This window comes from Haemaphysalis longicornis, unplaced genomic scaffold (genome assembly GCF_048455015.1).
Source record: "Haemaphysalis longicornis isolate Haplotype H1 unplaced genomic scaffold, Haemaphysalis longicornis Haplotype H1 scaffold_2, whole genome shotgun sequence".
Classification (NCBI taxonomy): Eukaryota; Metazoa; Arthropoda; class Arachnida; order Ixodida; family Ixodidae; genus Haemaphysalis; species Haemaphysalis longicornis.
The window spans coordinates 36,731,319-36,757,994 of NW_027526295.1; the positions used below are offsets into that span (position 1 = coordinate 36,731,319).

General features: G+C 50.6%; 1 protein-coding gene across 1 annotated transcript in view; it reads left to right on the plus strand.

The window, feature by feature from the left end:
- The window catches only part of LOC144168835 (uncharacterized), an 81,600-nt gene that overhangs the window by 24,115 nt on the left and 30,809 nt on the right, over positions 1 to 26,676 (plus strand). Inside the window, exon 2 of the mRNA XM_077697818.1 lies at positions 23,999 to 24,547. Coding sequence (XP_077553944.1) covers positions 24,019 to 24,547 — 529 coding nt within the window. The 5' untranslated portion in view covers positions 23,999 to 24,018. The remainder of the gene's footprint in view (positions 1 to 23,998; positions 24,548 to 26,676) is intronic.

The following is a 26,676-nucleotide window of genomic DNA, read 5'->3' on the forward strand; positions in this document are numbered from 1 at the left end:
AGGTGTTACTTTTCGAAAACAATGAGCTATTCCGAATAGGTTTAGATAGAGAAGCAAAAACCAGACTGGAACGAAATCGCTAACATATCATTCGAAGCGATTATGCAGCAAGATGGAACTCCAGTTATTCCAAGTGAAAAGATGGACAATGGCAAGGGGAGTGCTTCGCATTTTCAACCACCAATAGACAGCCTGAGATTGCACTTCAACGGGAGCAAGCGTACACAACCTTGCAAGGAACAAACAATTTCCAGAGTGTACCTCGCCTGTCCAACGAGAGGCGGGAATGACCATAGGAATATCGGCGATGAGTAACGCCGGTTTTTAACGTCTCTAAACGTTTTAAGTGACAGGTTTCCATTATTTAGGCTGGACAATAATATTTTAAGGTATTAGGCACGAAAAAAAAGATGAGAAACGCGGCATAGGTAATCACAAACACTGGAAGGCTGCTTGAGGGCGCATATACACCGCTAATATGTTATCGTTGAGTGAATGTCATATTTAACGAAAGTTATTTTTGAATATATTTGGCTTCCTAACTATTGTGCGTGGAGTACGTCTCACATTCACGGTCTTGCATTTTGACCATGTTTGGTGCATTTAAAATATAACAACCATGAGCTTTGGCGATTTACCTTTGATGTAGACTGTTTTGCTCTACATTGGGGATAAATGCTAGCGAATAGAAACTGGTGTGGCTCACCGTCGGAAACTGTTACAGATATAAGAGCATTCAGCGGTTTATAATTATATTTATTCTTCGTGTGCCCTCGTGTGGTTATGGACCTTTCTAACGCACAGTTTAGAGATAGAAAAAGAACCTTCTTAGCATTGGGGACCCATCCCCAAGCCACGGGTTTCGGGGAGAAAATTTGAAGTACTAGGCAAATATTTTTTTGTAATGGTGATAAGAACAAAAAAAAATTCCGATACCTTTCTAAAGAAAATTACGAGAAGCACGAGAGCCAAAAGTTTGTCCAACCTCCGCTGAATGTACGTCAAATCGATCATCAATCCTTCCAACAACAAAATCGCGACCAAAGAATCAACCTTTGCGACGATTGTATTCGCACTACGTAAACGCCTTCATGAATGATCTAAATGTGTACGGATACGTAGTATATAAAATACAGGTTTGCTATAGTACTTTTTCTTCATATTTCATGGGTGTTTTGTCTTATCTAGAACCGTTCCTCAAAATGTGGCGATTTTCACATAACTGTTTTGACACATTAGAAGCCCGGTTTTGCACATACCTTTTCGGTCTACCAACCGGCCTATGAGGAAAATCATTAGTTTTCTGACAAAACGTCATTAGTCCCACTAAGAAATATATCGCTTTATATTTCCGCATTTTTTCACTAAACATTTATACCCGCCGTGGTGGCTCAGTGGCTAAGGCGTTGCGCTGCTGCGCACGAGGACGCGGGTTCGATTCCAGGCCGTGGCGCCCGCATTTCTGATGGAGGCGAAAAGCAAAAACGCCCGTTTTCACGAGATTGTGGCGCACGTTAAAGATTCCCAGGGGCCAAATTTAATCAGGAGGCCTCCACTACGGCACGCCTCATCGCCTGCGTTGCGTCTGCGCGTTAAAGCCTACATCAATCAGCTAAACTTTATGGTGTGTTCAAGTCCAGGAGGCAAAATATTACTATACCGGCATTCTTGTGCTGACCTAAAAAGCAATCATAATAACGTAGGAAATACTAGCCATTGCTCGATACAATATGAGGATCATTTGTATGAACCGTATAATTTGCATATACAACAAAATGGATGATTCAACATTTTATGGTTCTTCTGTAAGACCAGCCAGCTTCAAAATGACAACACTGCTGAAGGCCTTCTGTCTGTGCTGTGAAAATACTAGCCCGACACCACCTCTTACGTGCAGGTGTATAGACCGGCCTGTCCAGAATGCTTATACAATGATCGCGGCGGCGGCCGCATTACTGGTGCAGGCGAAAAGCAAAAACGCCCGTGTGTACGACATTTCGGCGCACGTTAAAGAACCCCAGGTGGTCAAAATTAATCCGAAGCTCTCCCCTACGGCGCGCCTCATCGCCTGCGTTGCGTCGGCGCGTTAAACACTACAATCAATCAATCAGTCAATCAATGGTCGCAGCATGCGTCAGCGTTGTACTTTCTCCGGAAACTGGGATTCGTCGCAAGTACAGTGCGCCCAATTTTTGTAGATCTGGTACGTAACGGCATAAAAGAAACGAAAAGTCCCCCCCCCCCCCCCCCCCCCCCCACAGCCCATGGACAATTCACGTGCAGAAAAGCTAGATAAACCCACTTTTTCTCAGGTGACTTGCGGATTTAAACGCGTTGTTCGCGTTTTTTGCGCTGGCTTGTTACTACCTGAAATTTTAAAAGCGAAAGCTTTCTCTGTGGGGTCTTCGGCGTCACGTGAAAACAAGATGCATTTCCCTTAGACCAGTTGGTCGACCTCGAAGCTCTGATTAGATCTCTGGACACACGGGGCGTGAGTGAAACCTGGCTTGCATTGTGTCAAAAGGGTTACTTGATCATCGCGATAAAGGAACCGTTCTAGATAAGACAATACCAGCATAGAGCATGGCGGAGTACACGAGGGTACCTTTATCGGTATACATTTGTACGTATCGGTATATATTTAGATCGTTCGTTCATGCGCTTACTTTGCGCGCAAAAAATCATGGCATGTATTCGTTCTTCGTTTGCGAATTCGGACTTTCAATGTTTGACGATCGATTGGACGCGCTTCCAGCGCAGATTGGACGCCCTTTTAGCGTTGTTTTTGACGCATTTTTGACGCGGTTTTATGTTAGAAAGCTTTTCCGCTTCCCTCAACGTTCTTTAGGAATGGTTGGTAAATTCATTCGTTGCAATCTACTTTGCTAGTCGTCGCTGTGCTGGCAGACAGCATGCTGTATGGCGTAATGGTTTGTTTTAGTGGCTGTGCCTTACTTATTTCCTACGAAGGATAAATTTCCGCCATTCTTTAAGTTATCGATGATTTATTTGATCAAAAAAAGTGTACCAGCGATGCTGCAAGAAACTGTAGATAAAGCAAGAAGAAGGAGGCATTCGCGGGCGAAGAAAGTGTGTCACCTGCAAAAAACAAAAGTAATCTCCGTCGGGGAGTACTAAAGGAGTAAGGGCTGCCACTTTCTCCTCTCTCCAAAACTTCCAGGGACAATGATTACATATTAGTTTGTGTGGGGTGATCATTTGTTGCTGATTGTGTCGGAAAAACGCAAAAAGGGACTATAGAAAACTCGATGCGCAAATATCGTACCTTGTAAAATATAAAAAAGATATTTACTTTGACGCAATTTTTACTTGTGTCTCGGAAAAGCGGCTTGAGGAGAGTCAACGATTATTTGTATTGCGACAGTCATTTGAACAACGAGAGATAATAAACGCAGTTTAACGGGCATATTGCACATCTATCCTTATTTCGACAAGGCCCAGATAATTGTCGCGTTCACAGAAAGATTCGTACAAAACGAAAATTGCGACAAACGCGCACAGAAAATAGGTTACGCATACATCACTAGGCTGTAAGGAAGGGGTGACATACAGCGGCAATATAGAATGGAATTCTTTATTCGTATGTGGACTTCGCACGGCGGCTGTGTAAGGGCAAACAAGACAGGCTTGGGAAAGTTATGGCGGCGTAAGGAATGAAGCTATGGGAAGCTGAACCGGGCAGTCATTAGTGAAGCTCAGTAAAATACTGCGCGCTGGGCAGTAGGTGCCGATATAAATAGGACGCATGAAATGCTGAGGGAAACTGCGGCGTTCCGGACGGTCCGGTAACCATGGAAACCAGGGTTCACCTTGCCCGCCCCGCCCACGGGCGACCCTTCGTCCAGTCAGTCCTATGCCGATGGGGAGGCCCTACTAGGACTTCGGGAACGCAATATGAATTATGGCGAGCCGGAATCATAGCGCTGCCCTCCTCTTCTGCTGACCGGGGCCGGGTATCGCGCTCTTCTGGACAACTGCTGTTTATTTTTTTTGTTCGGTCATGGCGGCTCAGTTGTCTGCAGGACCGCCCACGCCTGGATATGTCCGGAGTCATACCACGGTCGGTGCTGCAGTTGCGTACAGTTGCGGGCGCAACCTTTTTTCCACAGTGGTCGGGGAGGCTCTTGAGAGCAAGGTCAGCTGCCAAACATTCGGCTTGGCTTCTCCTTCTTTTGACTTTGTTTTGTGTTCACATGGAAATTTGTTTTAGCCAGGTGCGTACGGTCGCTGCGCTCTTTTGTTAGCGCTGCTTTTGAGGCTTGCGTGAGCTGTAGAATAATTCGTATCACGGCGTACTTTCTCTCTCTCTACTCACGTATTTGATGCCATAATTGGAGAATACCTACAGGCTTGCGTTGACGTTGTCAAGAGTTGGCACAGTAGCGTCGGCCAGTCCGTGCACACGGGCGAAGTAATAGCCCAAACACCTTGAGTACCTTCAAGAGGATGGCGCAGTTTTGGCAAGTTGATTTGAACATTCTTTTTGTTTTCATGATTCGCTCTTCCCGAATGCCGTTACCACCCTATTTCTTCATAGTTCTGTCTCATTTCGATTTCTGTCTTCTAAATTAGCTTCCCAATAATCTCCTCTTAATCGGCTATGTAGGTAATCAGGCGGTAGAGAAACTTCAACGACTAAAAACTGTGGGATATATGAGGGGTTCCTCGGGGCGACTTAGCCAGTCCTGGCGTTAGCCACCACGCTAGCTCCCGGCGTGTCAACCACGCGGGCTCCCATGGCTACGGCAGCCCAGCGAGGTTCGCCGATACGAGAACACAGTAGACAGTAGTGCCGAAGCACAGCCGTTTATTTGGGGAATCCCAAAGCATGCGAGCACAGGGCTCGACGGCGTTCACGAATCACGCCGTCCGGGTCGTGACCGCGAACGGGAGGCAGGCACTCACGGCGCGCGACAAACAAAGCTCCCACCTGAGACACAAGTATCCGCCGCCACCGCGTTCCGCCGATCTCGTCCCGACCGGGTCTCCGCCGAGACTCTCCCTCATCTCGTGCGCGCACGCTCGCGCCGCCCGCGCGCCTATCCCCGCACACATCGGTGGCGCCATCTCTCGGGGGACGCCGACGAACCAGCGGAGCGCCGGACCGGTTTCAGCGCACAAGCGTCTCTCCCGAAGCGCGCGCTGGCTCGGGATCGCAGGTCGCGGTTCTCCACGATTCCCACACTCCTCCCCCCTAAAACTGGACGCCACTTGAGCTCGAGTGACGTCACGTTGCACCACACTCGTCACGACGTCTAAAGTCAGCAAAACAGCCACCGAACGCCACTCCCATGCCAGTCCACACCAAGGTTCGCCACACCATGCCGTCGTCGCGATGCTCGCCTCACAAACCCGCAAACACATTGCAATGGTTCCGAGTCTCTCGCGGTTGGGCAGCACAGCAGGTTGGCAGGCCCGGGGGTAGCCTGCAGCCGCAGCCGACGAACGCCGGGGTCGCGCCATGATGCGACCCCCACTCCCAGCTCGAAGCGGCAACAGGAACGGCCGCGCCCACTGCGGCTTCCCGAAGGCTCGCGCCGCTCGCGTAGGCGCCAGATCCCGCCGCCTCCTGGGTTCCGTGGCCGCTTCGGCCGCAGGTCCTCCCGAACGGTTGGCTGCCGCCCAGCAGGCCGGAGCAGCAACTGGCGGTAGCTCCGCGGGCCGCGCTCGGTCCCGCAGGTGGTTCAGCAGGCCATCCTCGCTGTCCGTGGCAGTGGTGACTGGCGTGGCTCCCGGTTGTATCCGTTTGCAGGTCTCGCTCTCACCGTCCAGTTTAAACGATTCCCAAACTTGAAGTGGGGAGCAGCGGGTCTCCGCAATCTCCTGTGACTGGCCGGAAACCTTATTTATCGACGATCTCGCCAAATAGGGTAACAAAGATGCCCGAGGGGACTCCCCCTTGCACGTTCGCTTGCTCGCGGAATCGCGAGTCCGGCAACTGTGCTCCAGCAGCCACCCCCGCCTGGAGGCAGCTCGCCTGACTATTACGGGTTGTCGGCATCGAAACGCCCGTCCGAGCTATTTCGGCCTGGTGCGTTGGTCGGCAAAGCAGCGTCAGCATCAAGCAGGCGGGCTCCTGCAACTCACTCGCAGCAATACAAGCTGCCGTAGAGCCAGCGCCAACCGCAATACCAGCGGCTTACGGGCGCAAATCACCGGTATAGGTCGCCTGAGAGTCCGTCTCTTACTAAGACTGGCGATCTCTCGCGACCAACGAGCCCGCTGCCGAGCCGCGCGAAGCTCTTACTGCCTAAACGCAATCTCGAGCGGAGTCTTCACGGCATCGAGACGCACGCACTCCGGAAGCGCGGAGACAACGGTCCCATTGCTCCCGCTTCCCCCCGCAGCGAGAGGAGACTGATTCTTCAGCGATCCCCCTCGCTCTTTGTCAGGCGTCAAATCGGCAAACACTCCGCCTCGGACTCGAAGCGCAGTAGCGGCGGGCTAATCGTGCGGCTTGCGAACTCCCAAACACCGCACCCTCGCTCGGTAGTGTCCGCCGCGCCTGGGGGAAACTTCAACCTACTCCGCCGGCGCGACTGCGCGGGGACGGCGCTACGAGGAAGGCGACCCGCCGCCATGTTGGAACAAGGCCTACGCACCTCCCGTCTCGCAAGCGGGCCGCGACTGCGGTGCTCGGAGGTATCCTACTGACTCACCGCCTGGTGCGTGTAGGAAGGTTTACACATTTGCCGTCACGGCTGTATCGGGCATCATAACTGTCTGCCTGCAACCGACTGGCGCGAGGCGTTTCGTCCGAAGTCTTCCGGACAAAGGGTAGCGGGCTACGACTGCAGCAACGCATTTCTCGGGGAGCTAGCAACCTCGAATTCGTCCGAAAACGAGCCCCACGTTGGGCGCCATGTGGGATATATGAGGGGTTCCTCGGGGGCCCTGCCAGCTCTCTGGGGTAGGCCCCCACGCTAGCTCCCGGCGTGTCAACCACGCGGGCTCCCATGGCTACGGCAGCCCAGCGAGGTTCGCCGATACGAGAACACAGTAGACAGTAGTGCCGAAGCACAGCCGTTTATTTGGGGAATCCCAAAGCATGCGAGCACAGGGCTCGACGGCGTTCACGAATCACGCCGTCCGGGTCGTGACCGCGAACGGGAGGCAGGCACTCACGGCGCGCGACAAACAAAGCTCCCACCTGAGACACAAGTATCCGCCGCCACCGCGTTCCGCCGATCTCGTCCCGACCGGGTCTCCGCCGAGACTCTCCCTCATCTCGTGCGCGCACGCTCGCGCCGCCCGCGCGCCTATCCCCGCACACATCGGTGGCGCCATCTCTCGGGGGACGCCGACGAACCAGCGGAGCGCCGGACCGGTTTCAGCGCACAAGCGTCTCTCCCGAAGCGCGCGCTGGCTCGGGATCGCAGGTCGCGGTTCTCCACGATTCCCACAAAACGCAGTTTTAATTATTATGCGCCGAGTCACTACGGTGAGCCCCGAAGCTTGAGCGATGAAAAGCGGTAAGTGAAGTTGTTTTCTATACCGAAACACGTTATGGTTCATCAAAAACATACCGCACACCTGCAAAGTACAGTGGGGCTTCAGCAGTTTTTTGTGATTAGAAAAAAATACCGGTATCAAGTTAGGACTTCGGTTTAAAGAATACGTGTTTTGTGCGGTACCGTGCATGCCGACCAACTGTATGTGAACCGCCGCAGAAAGATTGTTTCATCAATCCTAAATGAAGAGGTAACACTCTTCTTGTGTCAATCACAAATGTTACCAATGTTATAGCGTTGTGTCTCGGTTTGACGCCCGTGGACGCTAGTGCCCAACGAAATGCCTGGTACTATGGGCGAAGTAGATTCCCGCTGCAAGAACGCTGGCGAGTATTGTGAACAATAACAAACGGCCTTTGTTTGGGGGGCTTTTGTTCACACCAAAAATATCCTTGAACCTCATGATAATTCGCAGTACTCCATTGCTGTCAGGCTCATACACAATTGGTTGGATTGCTGCAAATAACACTAATTTAGAAGTTTTACGATTGCTATCATTCCAATCTTTAGGTAGGTGTCCTGTCAACAACACCTACCAGCCTGTCGAAAAGCTCTGCGAACATCGTGCTATTTATTATTGGGAGTGCATACTTGCAATGGCCATAGAGCGACGTCACGCTTGTGTTACACTGCTGAGCGTTTTCGGTGACACCTGCAAAATGGAGCGCTCACTTGGATCGCCACAACTTTGCTATGAGTATCAGAAAAGAGCCAATGAATGCCTTGGAGTTTGGCATAATTTAAATTCATTGGGATGCAGAGAAATTGATAAAATTACCTTATGGGAAAAAAACTAACTTAAAAACTTACGAGCAGGTGTGTTCGGTTAACTAACATCCGCGCATTCCACATTCTGGACGCGATCAGTAGTCAAAATACACTGGATGTATGCGCAGTAAAGCAGATGACAGGAAGATAGCCATGTTGAAGCTTTGAGGAAGGCAGGCGGATAAATCACTGTGGTAACAAACAGTTGACGACAATGTAATTGTAGAAAATAAAAGTGACATGAAGACAAAATATAACTTTGTTCAATTTAAAACAAGATGCTTTTTCTTGACTCACTAAGGGCCAATTTAAATGCAAAAGGTGGTTTTTACCGGACAGCACACAATAAAGTTTAAAAAGCGTGCAACGTGTCATGACATCATTATTTAAAGGGACCCTGCAACACTTTCGATAAGCGCTTTCACTCTTTCTTCGCGTCTGGAACAGCTGCGATAGTAGTAATTATCACCAGCACGGAGCGGCACTGCGTGATTTGCTCGTCGCACCAGATACGACTTCCATTTCTGCTTCGTTTTTGTGGCTTTATTTTTAAAGTTGTTATCGAAAAGCGTTTATTGCTGCAACTGAAGGAAAACCATCCAACACCCTCTAGATGGCCGTAGGGACGTAGTTGGAGCTATCGAAGAACGTCGAGACCCGGAAAGACAAAAATATTTTAAGCGAGTTTCCAAGTTATCTGATGGGCATAGAGCAGTAATTTTAGCTGAGGTACTTTGCGATCCCCTAATCTATGCACTGGGTGTGTTGGGTGACAACGCTCTGCAAGCATTTAGGGTTAAAAAAAAGTTGGAAAAAGTCTTGCAGCGTTCTTTTTAAAGTTATTACGACAGTTGCGACAACAGTCTGAACCCGGACTTAGACGTTGTTTACAGGTTCAGTTGACCACCAATCGGAATGACGTGTCCAACCTCGCTTTCGAAACAAAAGGGATTACTCAAGACGTGCCTGGCAGTGGACTTTTCAAAACGGGAGAGTTGGTAGGTTATTAACAGGATAACCTGCAAAAACAATGAAACACAAGGTTCCAAATGGTGGCCGCGGTGGCTCAGTGGCTAAGGCATTGCGCTGCTGAGCACGAGGTCGTGGTTTCGATTCCCGGCCGCGGCGGCCGCTGTTCTGATGGAGGCGAAAAGCAAAAAACGCCCATGTGCACGAGATTTCGGCGCCCGTTAAAGATCCCCAGGTGTTCAAAATTAATCCGGAGCCCTCCACTACGGCGCGCCTCATCGCCTCCGTTGCGTCGGTGCGTTATACCCTACAATCAATCAAGGTTGCAAATAGACACCAGGCTGTGTCTGTTTGTACTTTCTTTTCCTGTGTTTCGTCATTTTTCGCTGGTTACACTTTTCATAGTGGAACTTTGCAGGCTACGAGCGAAGGTGGGATGTAGTAAGGAGGGAGTCGTGCAGTGCCCTGACTAATTTGCGCAGTGCGGGGAGGATCCTCTGCCGTTTTTAATGTAGCTCGCTTTCTTCTTTTGTTGTGTGTCACGTGGCCTCCGCAGAACGATCGTAGGCGAATTTGCAAACAAAAGTGGGTTTCCTCCTTCTTTTTGCGGCGTGAATAATATATTTCGATGAAGCCTTGCCCTCCTCACCACGATTGGTTTAAAAGACGCAGTCCGCGTGCGGGGGTTTGCGATGCATGCTTTGTGCTTAGGGGTACCCGCATGTCAGAGAAAGTTTAAGCGAGAGCGGTCCGTTGGCACCTCAAAACTATCTTGCGTTGCTTTCACTGCAGTATGGAATGTTTTGGATAGCATTAGGCCTAATTGCGGGATTTTAGGCTTTTTGCTACCTTTATAGTTTCTACCGATATGAACGGATATTTCAAATATTGAAACAAAAGACATATTTTTTGCTGATAACTTGGTTTACTATAAACACCGTAATATATTTCTGAGTAATACAATTTTTTGTACATTTAGCATTCTTGTGTTTACGACCTCCTTTATCAGCAGCAACGTAGCTCTAAACACTTTAATAAAGGGCGCGGCACTACGAACGCTACTCTAGAACGCAATACCGTATATATCGATTTGGCGCCCCGATACGCCCAGGCCGATCAATTGAAAGACAGCCTGCAATGGGACAACCGCAAATTAATTCTTCACGCCCAGAAAGTAAACCTTGAGAACTGCAGTTTGCTTAGAGGCGTTTTTCTTCTTGCTTTTGCAGCTTTATTTTTTGTTTACAGGTTACGTGTCTAGTTTATGCAGGTGGTTCAATCTCTGTTGCCCCTAGAAACACTATTTTTGGTGTGGCTGTTTGGTTGTTTCAGTACATTTTTTTATATGCAGGGTTCTTCAACTATCATATCTACCAAGATTTAAAAAAAAACAGCAATGGCATTACTCCATGAAAACATAGTGCATAAATGTTTCCAGTACACTGGAGTAGTGGCCAGGAATTTTTCGGTTAATAGTATTTAAGTATGTAATTTTAATTCATTATACAACTCAAAAAGCACTGTCCTAATCATTAGAGTGTCAATGAGGAAGGCACTTGTAGGTACCCACGAGGGGAATCTAAGTGTGGTATTTTCAGCGACGAACTATTGGCGTACGCATTGATTCTGAATGATAAAGAAACCCTGCGAAATATGAAAAATGCCGCATGAGGGGTATTTTATGTGTTATTTCTTTATATATATTGTGAGACCAGTGGTAGCCTCGTTTGTGGAAGGTCGGAACGCTGAATGCAATGTCCCAGTGGAATGTCATCTTCACTGGCGCTCGGTTGCGGCCACGGCTTCTTCATCTCTGTATATACTCATCATCACCGATTCTTCTACCTTCTCGAACTATCATCATCGGTAACCTTGTTCGGTCGCCATCTTGCCGCCTTGCAGCTCGGCCTGCGAATAAAGCGGTTTGTGCGTACTGGTCTGCCTCGCCTACCATCGGCCTTACAAGTGGTGGAAGGTGCGTTTCGGTCCCGTCATCCACCTCTCAAGCTGCCCCACTGGAGCTCCGTTCGGGTCGCCGCCTAATGCCGGAAACTACAGCGATGACGCTGGAATCGGCGAGCGCCACGGCCCCACCAACCCCCCAGTGCATCATAACCAGCCCCCAGCGTGAACCTCCTTTCTTCGCTGGCCTTCGTGACGATGATGCCGACGAGTGGCTGGACAACTACGAAAGGGTGAGCGCATTCAACCGCTGAGACGATAACCTCAAGCGGCAAAACGTTTCGTTCTCCCTGACCAAGGTTGCCGAGACGTGGTATCTAAATAACCGGCATACCATCACCGACTGGGCCGATTTCGTTGCTCAGTTCCGCCGGATTTTCGGCTCTTCTAAAGCTCGGAGCGACAGCGCGAAAAAGAAACTCGAGACCCGTGTGCAACAGGCGCATGAAACGTACACCTCATATATCGAGGACGTTCTGGCGCTGTGTCGTCACGCCGACAATAACATGCCGGAAGCTGACCGTGTACGCCACGTTCTAAAAGGAATCGGTGAGTTCGCGTTCACCACACTGGTAACGCAGAACCCCACAACGGTGTCGGACGTGATCTCCACTTGTAAGCGTCTCGACGAACTCCAGTCCATCCGCCTTCGTCAAGACACGGCTCCTACCCACCATCTGGGAAATGAAGACCTGCGTGCGTTGATACGCTCTATAATTCGCGAGGAGATGCACGCCAATATTTCCCAGTGCGCACACTGTGTCCGCGAAGCTCCTTCTGTGCCTGGCCTACGGGATATTGTTAAGGAGGAGCTCGCGGCTATGCCCGTACTTCCGCCTCCCACCCAACCTGTTTCTGTGGCAACGCCATCCTACTCGGATGTGGCTGGTCGGCATCCTCTACCGCTCAGTCCCATTACGACACGGGCCCCGCCCGGCTACGTGGCCGCCATGCCTCGATTGCATACCACGCCGACTTATTTCCCGCCACACCAAGACCCCAACGTTGGCCGGCCAGTCTGCTATTATTGTGGCATCCGAGGCCACATCTCCCGATTTTGTCGAAGGCGCCAACGGGACGAACGACGCGGCTACGCAGCCTACGAACGCGATTATGTACGTCCGAATTACTTCGACTACGTGCATCGTACGCACCCGTCTTTCTCACGCCGTTCACCATCGCCACCTGAGCAACCAACCGACTTTTCTCGTAGGCCGCGCGATACGCGACGCCGCTCACCATCGCCAGGCCGTCGGGCGCTGTCACCCCTTCGGCCTGCGACCTACGTCACCGACCAGCACTCGGAAAACTAGTTAATGCAGTTTTGGGAGGGGAAACTGCATCACGTGGGAAACTTACAATGCCTCCGGGGCGTCCATCAAACATGTTGTCAGTTTTGGTTGAAGGTGTTTGTGTAGATGCCCTTATTGACACTGGTGCCAGTATTTCGGTGATAAGTATGGAATTGTGTGCCCGACTACGCAAGGTTCGAACACCCTACACTGGACCTTTGCATGGCGCCAATAGCAGCACGATCAGGCCATCCGGACAGTGCACAGTACGAATTTCAGCCGGTCAACTTCGTCATCACGTTCAGTGTGCAGTGTTGTCACCGTCTGCGCATCACCTCATCTTGGGCTGGGACTTCTTGTCATCCGCATCCGCCGTCATTTCGTGCCAGCAACCGCAAATTGAACTCGCAGATACGGAGGACACCAACATTCTGGAAGAAAAGCCACAACTGAATTTGACAGCAAGTGCCGATTACGTTTTATACCCGGGCCACGATACAGTCCTTTCAGTTCACTCAACCCAAATTCGTGACGGTGATGCGTTAATCATTCCTTCTGCGCGTTTTATTCCCCAAGGAATCATTATCGCGACCTGCTTTCTCCGTTTTGCACGTGGGTCTGCGCCGCTCATTGTTACAAATACCACTTCTGAGACGATACTCCTCCCTGAAGGCACCACGCTCGCTTCCGTTGTGGCTGATGACAGTCTGTCTCTGGTTCCCCTCTGCTCTGTGTCTTCCGTTCCCCTGTCTTCAGATTCCGGGTCCTCACGTCCCACCCTGGCAACCACGATTAGCGAAGACCTCACGGTGTTCGAAACGAGACTCCTACTTGAGCTGCTCGAAAAACACAAAAACTCATTTGACTGCATCTCTACCAACCTTGGGCAGACGTCTGTTGCAGAACATCGTATTGAGACAGATGGGACTCACATTGTTCGCCGCCGCCCGTACGGTGTGTCGTCGTCGGAACGGAAAGTCATAGAAGAAAACGTTGCGGACATGCTTCAACGAAACGTTATTTGACCTTCCTCGAGCCCGTGGTCTTCTCCTGTTGTTCTGGTGAGGAAAAAAGATGGTTCCGTACGCTTTTGCGTGGACTATCGGGCTTTGAATAGGATTACCCGGAAGGATGTGTATCCGATGCCGCGCATAGATGACGCGCTGGACCGTCTACAAGGGGCTGAATATTTCTCTAGTCTGGACCTGCGATCTGGCTACTGGCAGATCCCCATGCGCGAGTCTGACAAAGAGAAAACGGCGTTTGCGACTCCAGACGGCTTGTACGAATTTAACGTAATGCCTTTTGGCTTATGCAACGCCCCAGCCACATTTGAGCGCATGATAGATACGGTCCTTCGCGGGCTTAAATGGAAAACATGCCTGTGTTACCTTGACGACATCGTCATCTTTTCGTCAAGTTTTGCGGAACATCTGCAGCGTCTGGACGAGGTGTTGACTTGCCTGGCAAAGGCTGGTCTGACTCTGAACACCAAGAAATGTCGTTTTGCTAGCAAATCGATAAAGGTTCTTGGTCACGTCGTCAGTAAAGATGGCATACGCCCCGACCCAGACAAAATTTCTGCTGTAGCCAATTTTCCTCGACCTCAGCAACAAAAAGCGCTGCGTGGTTTTCTCGGCCTGGCGTCCTATTTTCACCGTTTTGTCCGCAATTTTGCTACTCTCGCTGCACCTCTGAACCAGCTATTAAATTCTGATACCCCCTTCGACTGGAGTGATGGCTGCGAAAAGGCCTTCCAAGACCTCAAGCATGCGCTTACTTCCGCACCTGTATTATGCCACTTTGATGAATCGAGACCGGCGATCCTCCACACCGACGCTAGTGGGCATGGCATTGGCGCCGTTCTGTTGCAGCGCGATGCTCACCACCGCGAGAGGGTTGTTGCTTATGCCAGCCGCTCTCTAACACGAGCGGAGACGAATTATACAATAACGGAACAGGAGTGTCTGGCCGTTGTGTGGTCTGTGCAAAAGTTTCGGCGATATCTCTACGGCCGACATTTCACTGTCGTCACAGACCATCACGCTCTGTGCTGGCTGTCTTCATTGAAAAACTTGTCGGGACGCCTGGGACGCTGGATTCTGCGATTGCAAGAGTACGACTTTACAGTTACCTACAAGTCCGGACTCAAGCATGTAGACGCAGACGCACTCTCGCGGTGCCCACTGATGCCATCTTCAAACGACATGGCGTCGCTTCCTCATACACCGCCATTATCAGTTGCACCTGTCGACTATGCACCGGCTGACGACCGCCGCGACTTGGTCGATCATCAACGAGCAGACAGTTACTGCCAGAAAATAATGGATCGGCTCGCTGGTTCGACACGTTCACCGAATAGCCGCCTACGTCGCCAACTGCGGCAGTTCCAGCTCATAGACGGTGCACTGTATCGCAGAAACCACCACCAGAATGGCGCCACATGGGTCCCAGTTGTGCCTCGTGCTCTCCAGAGTCGCGTCTTGCAAGCTTTTCATGACGACGCCAACGCCGGCCACCTTGGCTTTCAAAAGACGTACGACCGCATTCGAGGTCGCTTCTTTTGGCCAGGACTCTCGACCAGTGTGGTGAAATACGTCGCATCCTGTTCACCCTGTCAGCACCGCAAGCGCTCTACGGCACCCCCTGTCGGTCTCCTCCAGCCTGTTCCGTGTCCAACTACGCCGTTTGAAGCGGTCGGTATTGATTTGTATGGGCCCTTACCGACGACGTCCAGTGGTCACCGCTGGATCGTCACGGCCGTTGATCACTTGACTCGCTACGCGGAGACAGCGCCACTTCCCTCGGCTAGCGCTGGCGACGTCGCTGCCTTCTTTTTGCGACACATCCTGCTACGACATGGAGCCCCTCGCGTACTGTTAAGTGACCGCGGCAAGATGTTTCTATCCGAGATCCTTGCCGAAGTCCTTCGTGCCTCTAATACCTCCCACAAAATGACATCAAGCTACCATCCACAAACGAACGGGCTCACCGAACGCTTTCACCGCACGCTTTCTGACATGATATCAATGTACATACGACCTGACCACAGAAATTGGGACGCTATATTACCTTCATTCACCTTTGCCTATAACACGGCAGTTCAAAGCACTACAGGGTACGCGCCTTTCTACCTTGTCTACGGCCGTCATCCATCGCACGTGCTTGATACCTGTTTCTTTACCGCTCCTGTGTCCGCTTCTGCATCGTTTCCGGAACAATTCGTGTCTCGGAGCTACCACTGTCGGCGCCTGGCCCGCATGCGCACAGAAGCAAGCCAACAAGACCAAAAAGAACGCTACGACGCTCTTCGCCGGTCCGTTTCTTTCCGACGTGGTGACGAAGTCTTGGTCTGGACACCGGTTCGCTCTCCAGGCCTCTGCAAAAAATTCCTACACCGGTTCCTTGGTCCTTACAAGGTTCTTGAGGCTACCTCACCGGTGAACTATCGCATCACCCCCGTTTGCGGAAGTTCGGACCGCCGTCATCGTGGCACGGAGATTGTCCACGTTTCCCGCCTCAAGGCGTTCCACCGGCGTAATTCGCAGTAAAACGCGACCAGGCGGCCGCTCTCGCCCCGGGGGGGAAAATATTGTGAGACCAGTGGTAGCCTCGTTTGTGGAAGGTCGGAACGCTGAATGCAATGTCCCAGTGGAATGCCATCTTCACTGGCGCTCGGTTGCGGCCACGGCTTCTTCATCTCTGTATATACTCATCATCACCGATTCTTCTACCTTCTCGAACTATCATCATCGGTAACCTGGTTCGGTCGCCATCTTGCCGCCTTGCAGCTCGGCCTGCGAATAAAGCGGTTTGTGCGTACTGGCCTGCCTCGCCTACCATCGGCCTTACAATATATATATATATATATATATATATATATATATATATATATAATCGTCTAAACTCCTGAACCTGGGGTGCGTAATCTTGAATGATTGTAGGGTTTAACGCGTCGACGCATCGCAGGCGATGAGGAGGGCCGTAGTGGAGGGCTCCGGATTAATTTTCATCACCTGGGGATCTTTAACGTGCGCCGAAATTTTGTGCACGCGTGTGATTTTGCTTTTCACCTCAATCGGAAAAGCGGCCGCCGCGGCAGGCAATCGAACCCGCGACCTCCTGTTCAGCAGGGTAAGGCCTTAGCCACTGAGCCACCGCGGCGGGTGGGGGAGTCATGCTGCTCAACCAGAAAAAAAAAATAAAACACCCGTGCACGCCTGGCCCTACTTTATATGGATCCGGTAACAACAAAACAAAAAACGCAGACACGCACATAGAAAAGCAAGCGCGCAGCACTCATCGTACATTCTCGCCCGTCGTTGTAAATAATGACTGCAGATGAGAATGGCGGCCTTCTAGCGGGAGCCACGCTTTTCCACAGCTATATGTTCGCGTGACTCTTTATTATATACGGGTGTGGTTTCCATGCTTTGAGTCGACTGCGTGACAACCTACGAGTGGCGCAAGGTAATTATTTCGGGTCCTCTGGGGACTAATAGCACGATCCTGCGTGTAATACCCTCTTCTTTACGCTGCAATTATGATTCTACGTGCAAAGCTAGGGAAACACGTTTAATTGAGTTTGCCATTTTTTCCTGGGAAGTATGTGTGGTAAATCGTCAAATTTAAAAATATTCACCCCTATCCTAAACATCAATAGTCTTTTTTGGACACCAGCCGCGGTGGCTCAGTGGCTAAGGCGTTGCGTGCTGAGCAGGAGGACGCGTGTTCGAAATCCGGTCGGGGCGGCTGCTTTTCTGATGGAGGCGAAAAGCAAAAAAGTCCGTGTGTACGAGTTTTCGGCGCAGGTTAAGATCCCCAGGTGGCCAAAATTAGTCCGCAGCCCTCCACTACGGCGCGTCTCATCGCCTGCATTGCGTCGGCGCGTTACAACCTTCGACCAAACCAGAAAATCTTTTGTCTGTCTGTCTGTCTGTCGGTCTGTCTTCCGGCCAAAAGTTAAGCAAATAGTTGAACAAGAGGTTTATATAGGCAAAAATTTCCCAAACCACAAATTCTGGAAACGCACTTCATGATCGCTTACATTGTCCAGAAAAAAAATATTAGGCGCATTTGTGGTCACAAGGAGTATTTTCAGTGTATATTGAAGACTATGCGCCTCGAGCTTCGCAAAGGCTGTGCGGCCTGCCTCCACTTCTGCGCGGTGTTTACAGGATGAGCGCTGGGTGGCTGATAGGGGTTCAGGCAATGTTTGTTACTTCTTCGCTTCATTTTGCTTTCCCACCCGCTAACAAGTTGTTATAGTCACGTGTGTAAGCAAATAGTACCTTTAGGGCACAACGAAAAACAAATGTGGCTTGTTAAAGTGCTGGAACGCCAACAAACGCTATCCGGGGGCCCATCTGCGCGCTTGCTGACCGCTCTTAACGGGCGTAACTGACGGCAGCAGCATATCACCACTGCCAACACCGAATAAGTCTACAAGTCTGACACACGTGAATTCTGTTGCAGCCTCGTTTAGACAGGATACTGGCCCAGTAAGAAGTTGGTTTTGTCTTTTAGCGCGTACAATAAATGCGGCTTCGTTTCGAATCCATACGTCGTAAAAAAAAATCTACATCGGGGATGTGGTTATGAGCTTTACTAACACTTGGTGGTGGGCTAGATGCTGAACATCGTTTGCTCGATTGCTGTGGTTATAACGCAAGACGCATTAAAAAAAGAGAACATACACGACGCAATGTCGGCGCCGTCTTTACGTCAACTGTATCAGTCCTTTTTTTTATTCCGTCTTGTGTTATTATCAGCGCAATCCAGAAAGCAATGGGGTTATCCCAATACCTGACTACCACTTGTGCCTTTTAAGGAAATATAAGCCAAGCGAGGATGTTAAGCATAGCGCAAGGCTCTGCATTGTTAAATATGCGCTCCCTCGAACCTTATATCGAGAACCACGGAAAGTTAATAAAATCACAAAATAATAAATGGCCTGGAAGTGGGAAAGAAACGGAATAGCTCTTACGGGAATAAAAAAAAACACAGTGCAGCCTCGGCAATGCTTAGACGTTCGTCTAAACTTCAGCTGGGTAAGACTCGCCACACCCAATTAGATGCGAAATGCAGTGCGATTTCGCAGGACTTGGGAAGGTAAGGGGGTGGGTGGAGGGGGACACTTAACAATCATTGGGTTCAAATGCGGAATGAAATTTTACAATTTAAGTTTTTGCAATCACACACACAGCTGCGCGTTCACTTTTCTTTTTTTCGACTTCAATGAACAGCTGATCGCTCGGCGGACACACTTTTTGAAGCAAAGGTATGGAGCTCACAAGGAATAAAGAATGTCGTCGGAAGAATGTAGTATCTGATAACCCCAGTTATTTTACTTTGTGCTAGCTTCCGAGGGCTCACAGTGTCATAAGATGACGTTTCGTAAAAGCGCTTAGTGGAGGACGCTGCTTACTCCATAAGCCCGTGGCCGCGCTGCTCGCGGATGATATATGGAACAGATGATGAATGTTTGGGGGCGCTCACCTCAGGAACAGACGACCCAGTATTACCTTCTTTGTCGTATGCTGATTCCCGGGTATAATTTTGTGTTATCCACCGCACTTCCTGCGTAGAATTGTCGTGAAGTTTATGCCACATTGCTTGCCCACGGTAGTGACCAATATCCAAGGTATACAATAGTGGCAAGAGTAAATGGCGTGCTGTCAGGTATGAGTGCACCGCCAGAATATGTAAGCGCACGAAATCGATTTACATCGTATTGTATAGCCGTAGCATTACCATCTCAGGAAGCGCTGCTTACGGAGGCACCGTTACTAAATTTCGTGGCAGTGGGACTACAGTCAGCTCCACTCATATGCCGTCATCGTGAGGCTGGTCTGTTAAACACACCTGGCGCTTATACAGACCTAATGTACCACGCTAAGATTTCGTCAGAAACGTTTACACTCTCGTAAATACACCACATTTGCGAACAGAGTTGCTACTACGCATTACTATGTATTGCGAACTCATATAAACGGTAAATCTAAGTCGTGAACGTGCCGCATAAGCAGCGGCGACATTGGGGGCGGGCCGGAGAGTCCCGTGGATGCTTTCGAAACGGGCCGCTAGGGGGATTTCAGTGGCGCCCCTACTGGCAATGCTCGAGGCGTATATGCGTGGAGGGTTCTTGTTTGCGACTGGGAATAAAAAAGAAAAACCCGCCCGCATCTTCCCACGGGGGGAACTCGAGTAAATGCGCCGCAGAGTGGCGGGGGTATCACGTGAATGTTGCGTAATTGGGTATGGTTTGGGAGTGCTTATTTGTTATTTCGTCTTTATTATTCTTATTTATTGAATGAAGGAGAAGCGAAGGCAAGGAGTGTAAAGTTAAAGTCTGTCTTTATTGCTTGGTGCCGTCAAGAAAAGCGTCAAGTCAAGCGAAAGCCAAGCAAAGACGCCCTTGACTAAATTCCGAACGTGCGCTCCGCCGCTTATATACACCATTTTCCATAAGCAGCCGGGAAAGGAGGAAAATACTCTCAAAGCAGTTCTCGCGGCGGCCGTCCAGTGTTGCCCGAGCGCGCTGGGCTGCTAACATCGCTCGGCGCGGTGTGCTCCGCTGCGTAGTTCAGGAGTATTTCGCACAGTGTGCTTAGTTTTTGCGGAACTTTCAACTGTTTTAGCCAATGCTGCGATGCCGTTCAAGGCGCAAACGTCGCTTGGTCAGCACTGCGCGGTGGTGGGTTATTGAACAACCAGAGAAAGCGAGAAACAGTCGCTGACAGCACGCATGTGCAGGACACTGCCTGGAGAAAATGCAGTGCGGTTGCGGCGTGTTTTTGCGGCATCGCTTCCCAACGCACACCGAGTTGAGATATTGGTGGATTCCGTTGATAAATCGCAACGACTTTGTACCAACGGCCAACTCCAGGGTTTGTTGGGTGCACTTCGACGGCAAGCCGACGGAGCAAAATCCTTTTATCACAGGCAAAGCTGCGATAGGGAACGGAACCCCCTGAAATGTTAGAAGCAACTTTATCCTTTACAATACAGCATTGATTGTTTGGTTGATTGATTGATTGATTGATTCATTCATTATGGTGTTTAACGCCCCGACGCTTCATGCGTGATGAGGCGCGCTGTAGTGGAGGGCTGCGGGTTAATTTTGACCATTTGGGGATCTTTCACGAGCGCCGATACAATACAACACTACAATAACTTCTGCTTCCTTGTAGTCAATTTAAAATACCATATATTGTTTGGTCATTACAGCCGATTGGCATTAAACAATCCCCTTTTCATCTAATCTAACCTTTAAAATCATGGCGTTTTGTTTACTTTTTTTGAGGCCAACGCATTACACTGCCAAACGATATGAAAGGATAACTTTCTCCATCGCACACTGCTGGTCGATAGCAGGATAAGCAGGCCGCTGCTGAGCACGAGGTCGCGGGTTCGATTCCCGGCCGCGGCGGCCGCTTTTCTGATGGAGGCGAAAAGCAAAAACGCCCGTGTGTACGAGATTTCGGCCCACGTTAAAGATCCCCAGGTGGTCAAAATTAATCCGGAGCCCTCCACTACGGCGCGCCTCATCGCCTGCGTTGCGTCGGCGCGTTAAATCCCCACAATCAATCAATCAGGATAAGCAGGCAGCCAAATGTGGAAACGCAGCTCGAGATACGCGTGAACACTGTATTTGGAAAATAGCTCAACCTGTTCACAACGCGGTCAAAGGAAACGCTTCTAATCCCCTTGCGTTGCCACGTAATCTAAAGTATTACAATTACAAAACAGTTACTGCTGGTCGCGTAAAGCATTTGTGGTGCAAGCAGCGGTTTCACAAAGGTGGGCTCCGAGCGACAGGCCACATGCGCTGCGCAGAGTTAGGTCAATCGTGGTCATGATCATGATCAACCAATATTAACTCAACCGAACGTCAACCCTTTGCTCAACCTTCGAATAGTAATTTGACATGGTTGTGCGGTCGTGTTATTTTTCCGCCCGGGTAATTTCGTTTCGTCAGTAACCGTCATAAGTCTAGTTAAGAAAGATTATATTGCATTGCAATGTCACCAGCGTAGCAATCGCCTCGTCGAAAGTCCATCGCGAGCACGGATCACCGTGACCCACATATGCTGTGCGCGCTCCGCATTCGACGTCCGCGCTTCCGTAAACATGACTAATCGGTGAACATAACAAGCACGGTGGCACTGAAAACACGTATTTACTCCCCGATATCGATTTCTATGTCAGTCGGTGCCATACCGGTACGTTTGCATCGCGGAACTGCGGAGCGCCACCGGCACCACCACCACACTGCTACTGCTGCTCGCAACAGCCGGGGTCGGAATTTCCCGCTCTGGCAGCAAATTAGGACCTAAAATCTGTCCGCAGATGATGAAAACAAAACAGAACACACACAAACAAGCACTCCAACCGCTAACTTAACGCCAAACCACTACGGTTTACTCGGTAATGCACGGATACCGATCAGACGCACGCAAAGAACGGCGCACTTAACAGCCCAGCGCGGAGGTTTCGGCAGTCGCTTCAAGACGGCGCTAGCGTCTGGTCAGAAAAAGCAAATGTCGGCGCCCACCTCTAGCAAGGAAAATGGTGTATACACACCGCCCGCGTTTGAGGGAGAGGAGTACGCGGGAGAGACGCGCATGCGCACACTTCCGTACACAAGCGCGCGAACTTTCCACGCACCCATCACGCCGTTATCACGTGTACACGCCCTGCCGCCGTTACTGTTGAGCGCGACGCAGCGCACGGGTAGCTACGACGCATGCGCGCACAGACGTGCTCCCCCCGCACCGCCGCAGCTGTTGTTGAGAGCGACGGAGCGCACGTGGTAAACGCGCTCCTCCCGCACCGCCGCACCTATTGTTGAGAGCGAGGAGGGTACGGGGGAGAGACGCGCACCTGCGCCTCGACGCGACGCGCATGCGCAGTGAGCGTGTGGACGGCGCCGAGAACATCGACGAGTGACATCGCGAGCCTAAGAAATGCTCCGCATTTAAAAGTTGTGCACGCCATTCCCCTGAAGTGCCGTAACGTATATGTCGGCCAAACAGGTCGGTGCCTGAACGACCGGCTGCGTGAGCATGGCTACAATGTTCATAAGGTTGTCAAGGGCCAACTAGGTATTCATTGCCGCGATTGCGGTTGTCGCCCTTCTTTTACAGTTGTGGCGTCATCGCTAGACATGCTAACCAGAAGACAAGGGAAATAATCGAGGCGGCCGAAATAGCACGCCTTAGGGATCGTTCCGTGTCCGCACCGTCCGTGGCCTTGCCCGATAAGGAGATTGGCTATCTGAAAGGGGGGGTGAGTGCTACCTTAGTCAATGCCTCGTGCTGCCTTTTGTCGTTTTCAGAGTTGTGCGAATAATTTTGTGCGCAAATTTTATCAGGCCTTTCTTTTGTTCTGTTCTTTCCTATCTTTGTTTCTTTATGATAATGTCTTGCCCCAGGGTTTAAATTCACGTATTTTTTTCAATAAACTCACTTGGAAGTTGATTGATTGATTGTAGGGTTTAACGCGCCGACTCAACGCAGGCGATGAGGCGCGCCATAGTGGAGGGGCTCCGGATTAACTTTGACCACCCGGGGATCTTTATCGTGGCCCGAAATCTCGAACACACTGCCGTTTTTGCTTTTCGCCTCCGCAAGAAAAGCGGCCGCCGCCGCCGGCAATCGAATCCGCGACCTCGCGCTCAGTAGCGCAACGCCTTAGCCACTAGCCACCGCGGCGGGTCAGTTGGAAGTTAGCGCTTGCACCCGCCGCCTCCATGTGTCCTTTGTCGTTTTTTTTTTTGTGGTACATGAAGTCATCGATTACCGCTACCAACTAGCCGAAACCCAAACTATAAAAAAATTACTCGTTTTGAGCAATGTTTTGACTCGGTAACGCAAAAAACGCTCGCGCCCGCGACTAGTGCCTCGTGGCGGCCTTCTAAGAAGTCCCACAGTAACGAAATGTTCCAGTAGACGGTGCACGAGCAGTGAAATGCGGTAGAATTGAATTAATGGGAACAAACCTCCGCAGTTCTGATCGCAGGAGCACAGTGAAACGGGAAGGTAGGTGCGTGAGAGGTGAGCGGGAAAGACAAGAGAGATATTTACGTGGCAACGGTGTCCTAAAGCTCACCACTTTCGCCAGCGTTCGCAGCAAAGCAAGCAGATACGCGGGCAATTTCTTTTCTCAAGGCCACAATGAAAACTGGCAGTCGAATTTTGCGCCCGCTGAAAGCGCAAGCGAAATGACGTAGAGTAAACGTTCGGCGTATGTTTCTAGTCATTGCTAACGAACTTGTGCTATCGCGACACTTGTGCCAGCACGACAAAAGTAGGCTATTGTATTTTTTCGCTGCTTGGGGAAAAAACTACCCCGTTACTCCTCGGAACACGACTGGTTTCCTTCCAACCTCCAGTACGCTGTTTGTGAAGTTTCTGTCAAATGATCACGTCCGATGGTTCCTTAAGGATCTCCCCTTTCAATCCTCCTGTGCAGCCAAACGCGCGGCCGCCGGCATGCTGCGCAGCAGCTCCCTGCTTGTTGTCCTGGTGGCGGGGCTGGCGCTCAGTCTCGACCTGGAGGCCATCCAGCGGTCCGCACACTTCCCAGCATCCCCCTCCACCTCCTCCTCTCATGCGGGGAAGCAGCATCACTGGGGCTCCGGTGCCAGCAAGCGGGCCTCCGTTCCCCGGCGGCTCCCAGAAGAGGGCCCCCTGGTGGCGCCCGGCGGCGCTGGGGGCAGTGCCGAGGAGCGACTCTACTACCGGCTCCTGTCCGCCCGCATGGCGCGGCTACTCCCCACACTCCTGGGCGAGCAGCAGCCGGGATACCCCAGCGGACAGGTGGTCCCTGCCTTCTTCGACGGCGACGATGACGATGGGTCCGCAGCCAGCCATGCCAGCGGCGTTCAAGGCGAGGACGCCTCCGGGGACGAGGCCGGGGACGAGCAGGAAGCCGACGAAGTAATGATGTACCTGCCCAAGCGACGCGTCATCCACACCCCTACGGACACAAGGAGGAAGATGCCTCGGCAACCGTCTTTCGGTAAGTCAAAAATACTAAATCGGAGGTTATGACGTCAAATGGATTGGACTGCATGTGTCGTGGTGTTTCCCTGCTCACACGTAACAGCATCATTATCGGCTTTATCTCAGCCGACCTTCACCTACCAAACGCCTTGCCAATAAAGTAAAGGGCTTAATGGTGACGGCGTTTACTACAATGCTTCTCGTGAGAAGCAGGAGGTAGGGAGTGGATTGGTATAAAATTTAGGGGAATGGCACGCTTCCGAGATCAGAACACCAGTATCGTGTTTCGTCTTCCGGTAGCGGTACAAAGCGTGATATCATCCTCCTAAGCTCATGCTATATATTTGTAATGACTTAGAGTTGGGGCCAGTAAACAAAAATAAATTGAAAAGGTGGGGAGGGAGTACTCGCCCTTTGGGCGTGCCACAATCTCCAAAAGTATTTGGCGGAGATCTTAGGTTTCCAACCTTGAAAATAGCTTGTCAGAGTTTGGTTCCCCGTGGGTACATAAAGGTGACATACACTGACCAGTGGTAGCCTAGCATGTCGTTCTTGCAAATAAGGTTTACTCAGTAGTGACGATGTATTAACCAGGCGTGCAGGATTAAAAAAAACAACAACATTGCAGTCTACGAAACCCGTACGCCAAAACCTTGAAACGTGAATAAATGCTGCGCGTACGACGAGACCCATATGGTTCCTTACTTATTACCTACAATGTTAAATGCGGTTTTCATGAAAAGAAAAGTGCCGTTGCAGTGCGTTCATTCAGAGAGTTTTGTGCCAGGCTGTACCTGGCATATCTTATCTCGGCGATTTGTAATGAGAGCTGTGGTCTTGTTTTGTAATTCCTTTTGGCATGCTTGACTGGCTGCTCTGTTGGGAAGTGTCCAGTGCCATTCGAGTTGTTTCAGCCGGTCTTTCTTTGGTGTTCCCCGAACACGGTTGTAAAACCCACTCACTTCAATTCTACCACGCAGCCTCAGTTGAAATCCTGGGAACCGTTCAGATAACTAAGCTAATCATTGTTCGAAAACACCTTCCCGGCCTCCCAATCCGTGCTACCGCACATGTCCATCCAGGGACATGTCCATCCAGGGACAATGTTAAACACGACTCCATCTAACATTAAACTGCTGTAGCTTAGGCTTCATAACACGCTCTCAGCTCATAGCGCATACAAGCCTCAGTCAGACGCCATCTGGCGTAGCCTTAATAAAAGCCCAAAAATCATCATGCCTCAAACACTCTTTTCCAGGTTTCTCCCTGACCAGGGGGCCGCCACCTACGCATTCACAGGATAACCAAAAACGAGGATGCCGCCCTCACCCGGCAGACGTCAATCCCAAAGCGGAGCTCAGGAACACATGCACGGCAGGCGCACAGACGTAGCATACACGCATGCCAACCTACCCTGCGGCTCCGTGTGGTGGTCATAGGCTAATCGAAGAATACCAATATTGCTGACGCCCAAAGCAAACCTTTTTCTACATGGGTAGCTGAAGAACTAGCTTCACTTCTGCCATTAACAACTATCACTGATGGGCGCACTAATTCACAAGTTGTACGTGGAAACTTCTTGGAGGGAAATATGGCCCCCTATACTCAGACGATCCTCAGGGAACATCAACCTAAAAAGAGTGGTCGTTGCGGAGGCAAAACTTCATTTATTTTGAGAGAGATAAGTTTCGCGTTCGAAAGTGGGAGAAACTTTGAGTCCAGCGCTCCTCCGACTGCTGCTGTTCGGCGTGCTCAGTCCACTGTCACTAGTGCCCCGTGTCCGAGCTGCGGAGCGCGGCCTCTCATTGCTCGAGGATTGTGGTTCGAATAATTGGGCTCCTGGCGTGTCCTGGCAAGCCTAGGCATTTTCTACATTGTATAAAAACCAAGCCAAGCTTCATTGCTATGCAATACAGTTCAGCACCCCCAAGCAGGCGCTCTTACGTCTCAGGCGGCAGAGATGCCACCGGCATTCTTCCATTAGTCACTTCTCAAAGAAATCGCTTAGTATCATAGATTGGCTGGGCAGAAATACCCTGCACCACATACAAAATATCCAGAAGACGACAAAACAAACTCTGGAAGTCCTTAAAAAAACAGTTTTATTCACCCCATCCGCCTCCGCAAAAAGCACATTTATCTACA